Genomic DNA, 7500 nt, shown 5'->3' on the forward strand with positions numbered 1-7500 from the left:
CAAGTTGATTTAGTTTTGTTAAAGTTCCTGTTGAAGAGACTTGAAATGGATACGATGCAAAGCGACGGGAAAATCTCTGGTGTGATCCTAGCAATTTGCCCACAGAAATTCGGAAAAATGTTAATGTTATGTTACAGTTTTTTTTACCGTGATTAGTGATTATCACTGTTGACTTTTTATGTTAATCAGGGGCGTAGCCAGCTTTTAGAAGAGTTGTAGGCCTGGCCATCCCTTGCGGGCCGCTTCTACGGGGGTCCGGGGGCATAGCTTCCCGGAAAATATTTCGATATTGGCCCTTGAAAATGCTTTATCCTTCACTGTCTAGTGATTTTATGTGTATCTTGACAGCACCGAAATCCAAATATTTGATAAAAGAGAATGGATTTGAATTTTTCATTTCCAATTCTTAAAAATGTAACACAAGTGGGCTGAAAAATTTGTAGGCCCGGGCCTACGGGCCTATAGGCTGGCTACGCCACTGTTAATTAACTGCTGTTTCAATGTCCCAGGCAGTCATGGAACGTGAATTTGAAAGTGTGACATTTACACGAGACCAGTGCGAGTGCTTAACACAACCTGTCTTATTCGAATTTTACGGTAGCATGTTAACCCAAACATGCAAGGCTTTCATAACCCGAAGCCTGTTTGTCATTTTCTACACTGAAAACGAAAAATTTGGACTGCCTGGTATGGCAGTTCAATATGGCCTCTTTAGGCCTTCGTCGGTATAGGTCTCGTGTAATCATCACCTATGTTGGTAACAAACGTCTACTAAACAATGTTAATAATATTTAGAACGAAGAAAGAAAATAATAATGGCAAATTAAAATAAAGTTGAATTTTCTTACAGTAATATCTATGCCCATCATCTGCAGTTTAAAATACTCACTATATGAGGGCCTCTTGCAACAGTACAGTGAAGTAGCAGCCTGAGGTAGCTTCATAAGATATGTCCATAAATTGATGCTTTTTCATCGAAAGAACATGTTTCTATGAAGGCCCATACTGGTCAAAATTACACTCTAAATAAATGCTATTGGCTGGACTGTTTTTTCATGCTACCTCATGTTTTAGTGCGTCTGTGTCGCTTTCTTGTTTGTATTAATATTTGATTTTTTGTGTATCATGCAAGAAAAAATTACTTTGAAGGCGATAATATAATCATTGATATTATTTTTTCATATGACAGAGTATAATTTTTTTTTTTTCATTACCACATACAAATTTTTCGTAACAAATTCAAAATTTTTTTTAATGTATACGTACATATTTTTTTTTGTATCATGATAGTATAAATTTTTCTTCCATGGTACTCAAAAATTTTTGGGGATTGTGTGTTAATTTTTTGGATCCATGATGCATTGCGTTCATCGCGGAGAGAGGTATGGGTCTAACACCGCCATCTTGTTTTCAAAGTTGTAATTTTACAACCGCAAAAATGTCAAGGCATACTATGTTTAGGGAACGAAATCAGCGAGGATTACAACTCTTCCTTCAGAATTTAAAAGGAGTTGTTAATCTTTTTATAAATTTCCAAGAAACAACTTGGACAGAAGAAATCATCGAAATAACAAAACATAGATTACAGGATGCTTATGCAACACTGACTTTGATTGAACACGATCTCGATGGAGCTCCAGAAAACTATACATTGAAAGAGTCTTTGCATCTCCTAAAGAGTAATGTGCAGTCCCTTCACGATGTTCTCCTTTCTAATGAAACTGTAGCAAGTGGAAGCTCATCAGGTAGTTTTTTTACTCTACCTGTGGAAGGCAGAGAGGGACCTGGAAGACCAATCATTGTGATCAGCAAGGACCAAATAGAATACTTACGTACAATCCATTTTTCTTGGGAAAAAATAGCCAAGCTGCTCGGTATCAGTGTATCTACACTTCAAAGAAGGAGAAAGATGTTTGAAATAGATGATAAACTTGAAAAGTTTTCAAACATTTCAGATGAACAGTTAGACCTCATCTTTAAAGAATTGACTGCACCTGACACAAATCAAGCAAGAGGGGGGTTTCTCACACCAAATATTGGCCGAAGGAGATTTATTGGTGCCTTGAGAAGCCGAGGTATTAGGGTTCAGCGGTCAAGAGTAAGCGAATGTCTTAGAAGAATGGATCCTATTGGCACTTCGTTAAGATGGAGATTGGTTATATACCGTCGCAAGTACAGTGTACCTGGACCCAATTCACTCTGGCACTTTGATGGTGCTCACAAACTAATTAGGTGGAAGCTTGTAGTTCATCTTTGTATTGATGGATTCTCGCGTTTAATAATTTACTGCAAATGCTGTGACAACAATAGAGCTGAAACTGTTTTAGAACTCTTTGTTGAGGGAACTCATAAATATGGATTACCTTCCAGAGCAAGATGCGACTATGGAATGGAGAATGTGCATGTTGCTCAATTCATGTTGGAAAAACAGGGCTTAAACAGGGGTAGTATCATCACTGGGTCCTCTGTTCATAACTGCCGAGTGGAGAGAAGTCATAGAGATGTTTATTCTGGGGTCCTATGTTTCTATGCACAGTTGTTTAATGAAATGGAGAAAACTGGCATTCTTGATCCTTTGAATGATTTGCATTTGTATTGTTTACACTATATCTACCTTCCAAGGATCAATATTTCCCTTCAAGAATTTGTTGCACAGATGAATAACAGGCCAGTTTCAACAGAGAAAAACAATTCCCCACTTCAGTTATGGACAGCTGGTATGCTACAGAATGTCAACCCCCCTGAACCCTCAATATCAGAAAGTGAATTAGATCAATATGGCTTTGATCCTGAAGGGTTAGTCCCTGTGGAGGATGTTGACTATCAGGTACAATTGAATCCACCAACATGTGCAATTTCAGGAGAACAAATGTTACAATTACCTGATCCCTTGGATAATGATGAATATCAGGGACAGCTTAGCTATTTGCAATGTGTAGATCTCATCTCTTCCTTTCTAAATGTGAATACTTAATTACACTAAAAAATAGAAAATAAAAAAAAAAATCAAGGCAGATTCTGAGTGAGTAAAGAAATATTTCAGAATTATTTTTACTTTCCAGAATTCCATGGTTGATTCTTAGGGACTGTTCATTATTTATGGAGGGGATGGGGTGGTGGGGGGGGGGGGTGGGTGATTAATTAGCAAAGGTACCTTTTTGTTAAAGGGTCCAACTACGATAAACACACTTTTTCAATGACCGCCCTTTAATTCCGATACGAAAATTTTGCTACCCCAAGATAGCTCAAGAGTGTATTTCAAGACCCTCTTTTGTAGGCTTAAAAAAAATTCAAGTCCCCCAATTAATCACCCATCTGCTCCTCCCAGAAATAATGAATAATGAATGGTCCCTTACTACAAATTCACTTTAGAAATTAATTTCCTGTGTTGTATTCAGCTTATGGCAATTATTTTTGCTATTCATTGATGAAATCTACATAATTTTCGGCCGAGTAGTTGGGTTAAACACCCATTGTATTCATAGCCAATCATCGTCCATTGGGAATTTGAAGTTAGTTGAAACTGCTCAAATCGAAGAATTCTTTTCACATATCACCAAATAAAGTTTTGGATACGAAATTTTAACCCACCCACCTCCTCTTTGGCAACGAGAATGGTTAACTGTTTAAAACAAAGTTTAGGATTGTATCACTTCATTAAGTAGAAAATAATGTATATTTCTGCATGATATTTATAAGAATTACTGGTACTCCAACGAAGGACTAACATCTGAAACGACAGTACACACCTTTCACTACCTGACCTGATCTCAACTATCACTGGTTCATTAAACACCACTGCAGCCTACATCTCATTATGTATGAAGTAGTTTTCATTGTTATGTTTTTTCATAGCAAAAGGATTGTGGAAAGGCAAAGAAAAACATTAAATTTGAGTACCATTGGTTTTGAATTCTGAAACCATACGCTGACAATGCTGTCTCATGTGGCTCAGGAAGCCATACATTGTGAGATGTCTACAACAGTAGTTAGTCATTCCAGTGTAGGCAACACTCACGATGACATCAAAACTAAGAAAGGAAATAATTACATCATGATAAAATGGAAAACTTTATTTGGTATATTTTTATGAATAGCAGTGATAACCATGAACAACAATTTTTATAAACTCCCAAAAATATAATATAAATTATTCCTACACAACTTAAAAGCTTGGGTTTGTATGTAGGCACAGTGGACATTCTGATTGTAAAAACATCTCAGTAACCAATAATAACAAATTTTAAAACTTTGTAAATATATGAAACCACAACCAAAGGTGTTATTATGACAATGTTTTTAGTTAGAACAAACTGTTAACATGCAAAAGACAACATGCAACACAACATAACATGCAAAACAACGATTCAAAACATGTACCCTTTATAACAAACAGTCGATCTCCCCCTTTTTTTTCCTAGCCCACAGTTTTTGTAAAATTATACAACACCAAAGTAGGAACTACTGAAAGCCAAGTCATAAAGGTTGAACAAAAACTCGTCACCTGGAAGCTGTTTGGAGTAGCTTGGGATGGGTAGATTGAGAACATTTATGCATGTATTGGCTGTGGGCATAAATGCATCACCACATTCAATGAAATTGATTTCTGGTGATAAAACAAATCCTAGTGTAGGTTCTTCATCTGTTCCACACACAAACTGCAGCACATGACCAAGGTTAAGGGTGTTATTTCCTGACACTCTCCTTCCAGCAGCAACTTCTTTAATGTAACGAATAAATGCAGCATATACTTCCTTCTGGTATTTTCTTGCATTTGAGCCTTCCTCGCTGAATTTAGGAGTAAGAAGATTAGCAAGCTTCTTCACACTGAGAGCACTTGCCTCACTTGAAATGAAGAGATACATGAAAGTGGGTAGTTTCATCAATAGCTGGAGAACACCAACTTTACGAAACCCTCTAATGAGATTTCTTACACATGATGATGATGAGTGGCCATTTGCTAGTTCTTTAAGAATGTTTTCAGGGAAGAATTGAGGAATTTTACCATTCTGAAGAATACTCAGCCCCATTACAATGCCAGCTGGCTTGTATTTTTCAGACAAATCTTCCCGTAACACTCCACCTTCAAAAAGCTTGTCTTTAATCTCAATCAGCATCAATCGAAAAAACTCCTTCCTAGGGCCTCCAAAGTCCCTTGCAGCCTCGCCAATAAAGTTCACTTCTAATGGTAACCTGAAGTTACTTATTGTGCTTATTTCCTCAAATCCCGATTCCAGTAAATTCTCTCTGTCAACCAGAATAAAATTGGTTTCCCCTTCAATTTCAATTGATACATCTGCTGTCTCCAATGGTCTACCATTTAGAATCTTCTCTTGAGCATACTTTAGTATTTCAACAGGGTTTTGCACATCATTTACACAGTGATTTATGATCTCTTGGGTGATTACATCCATTTCTGTAAACTCCTTATCTTCAGTAAGGTCAATATTTTCCCTCTTGTCAACTGAAAAGCACAATATACTCAGTTCTTATAGTGTTCATTATTATATACAATGAAAACATGGAGAGAAAGACAGAAATTTAACATAATGTAATCCCCTAGTGTTGTTTGAATATTATACTTGAAAAGCTAATAGATTTTTTAACAGTCTAATGTTCTTTTAAAATTGTTCAGTTCATCATCTGGACTAAAAAATTTGGAAATGAACATCTAAATTGCAGAGTGTTAAGTAATCCCACAAGAGAATAGTTTTGTTTAAAACAAATTGAAGCATTCCACTTAACACTATCCCATTATGGGATTACTTGAATGTTTATTTCAATTTTTTTTAGTTCTGATGATGAACTGAACAAGTTCAAAAACGTTTGTCTGTTAAAAATTCTATTAGCCTTTTATTTATAATAATAAACATTCAGAGCATGAACAAATCAAAATGTAAATTTGACGATCATTTAGTCCCATTTTGAGCTACATGTATGGTACATTGTTGTTTCAATAATTACTAATTCTAATAATTCTAATAATGCCAGGCAGATTTGATGATTGTAATGATTTAAAAAAAAACCTAACACAATACCAATGCAACTATTAAAACCAAAGACAATACAATAGAATTAACTACTACCTTACAATATTACCTGCAGTAGTCTTATCAGCATCATGAAGTATAGCACTTGGGTCATCTTCTTTTTCTGACTTCTTTTCTTCAAATTCAAAAGGGCTTTTTTCAAACTCGGAGTCATCAAAGTCATCAGCAAATAAACGAACATAGACGGTGGTGGTGGATGCAATAGATTTCAATAGTATGCTGCCATCAATTTTTACTCCATTCGCTAACCGAGGCTTGATAAGTGTCCCATAACAGTTCTTTACAAACTCAAAATCGATATACTTGCAATCATCTGGGAGTTGTGCTTTCACTTTGCTGTACAAAGTCTTATCATTCCACGTTTTGTCAATCGCAAAACCTGAAATAACTCGATTCTTTCTTTCCAGTTGCAGCTTTTCTTCTCTTGCTTGTGGTGTTTTTTCAGTGTTTGCCCCGACAATTACAATATCTTTGATCGCACAATCCCTTGCTGCAGTACGATTTGTTCTTCCAATATTACGGGATGACGATGCAACATTCCGGGGAGCATTGGTTACGTTGCCCGATAGAGTTGGGAAACGAGAACGAAGCTCGCTGAGAACGTTGCGAGGTCTACTTCCAGCTTGCCCTGGAGATTGGTTATCGGTACCAGAGGAAGATGATTGTCTGGCTGATGTATTTAATAGAGAATTAATCTCTCGGATGGCGTTTAATGCTATATTAGCTATTCTCGTTTCTCTACTTGACGAAGACATATTCCAAGATGGCGGCGACGGCAGCCCGTTTTGGCGGGAACTTACCCTCGACCCATACCTCTCTCCACAATGACCGCAATGTATCATGGAACCCAAAAATTTGCACACAATCCCCAAAATTTTTGAGTACCATGGAAAAAAAGTTATACTATCATGATACAAAAAAATATGTACATATACATTAAAAAAATTGGAATTTGTAATTTTTTCTTGCATGATACACAAAAAATCAAATATTAATACAAACAAGAAAGCGACACAGATGCACTAAAACATGATAGTAGCATGAAAAAACGGTTCAGTCAATACCATTTATTGAGAGTGTAATTTTGACCAGTATGGGCCTTCATATGTTTCCCTTCGAGTTCATAAACTAAAACGGTTGCTGGTGCCAGAGATATGTCATTTGGTTGCATAAATTACACGCTGCGCATGCTACAACCGCCATATTTGATACATGCATGGGCCAGCGGTAATGACAAATAGGAAATCGCTATCGTTCGGGTTTGCTCGGATTATTCAAGATGGCGGATTATTCAAGATGGCGGATTATTCAAGATGGCGGCTCTACGATCGAACGTGTTATCATGTTTCAGCGCAACAAATAAACGGACTGTTCACATAGACTGACCACAGTCTATGCATATGGAGAGGAAATTGCAAGGAAACGAACTCGGAAAGGCGATTACATGACT

At 36.7% G+C, this 7500-nt stretch overlaps 2 protein-coding genes across 2 annotated transcripts in view; one reads left to right on the forward strand and one right to left on the reverse strand.

Moving 5' to 3' along the window:
* Positions 1-923, forward strand: part of LOC148735400 (uncharacterized) — a 10290-nt gene extending 9367 nt beyond the window's left edge. The window contains exon 6 of the mRNA XM_088752952.1: positions 1-923. This exon is cut by the window's left edge and continues 904 nt beyond it. The gene's annotated coding sequence lies outside the window, so the exon portion shown is untranslated.
* Positions 924-4052: 3129 nt separating this feature from the next.
* On the reverse strand, positions 4053-6892 carry LOC148735401 (uncharacterized). Its single transcript, XM_088753793.1, has 2 exons — positions 6100-6892; positions 4053-5464 (listed from the first exon to the last, which is right to left on the reverse strand). The coding sequence occupies exons 1-2, from the start codon at positions 6890-6892 to the stop codon at positions 4440-4442; spliced, it is 1818 nt and encodes a 605-aa protein (XP_088609919.1). The 3' UTR covers positions 4053-4439.
* Between the last annotated feature and the right edge of the window lie 608 nt (positions 6893-7500).

Source organism: Stylophora pistillata, chromosome 3, assembly GCF_964205215.1.
Source record: "Stylophora pistillata chromosome 3, jaStyPist1.2, whole genome shotgun sequence".
In the NCBI taxonomy this organism is placed as follows: domain Eukaryota; kingdom Metazoa; phylum Cnidaria; class Anthozoa; order Scleractinia; family Pocilloporidae; genus Stylophora; species Stylophora pistillata.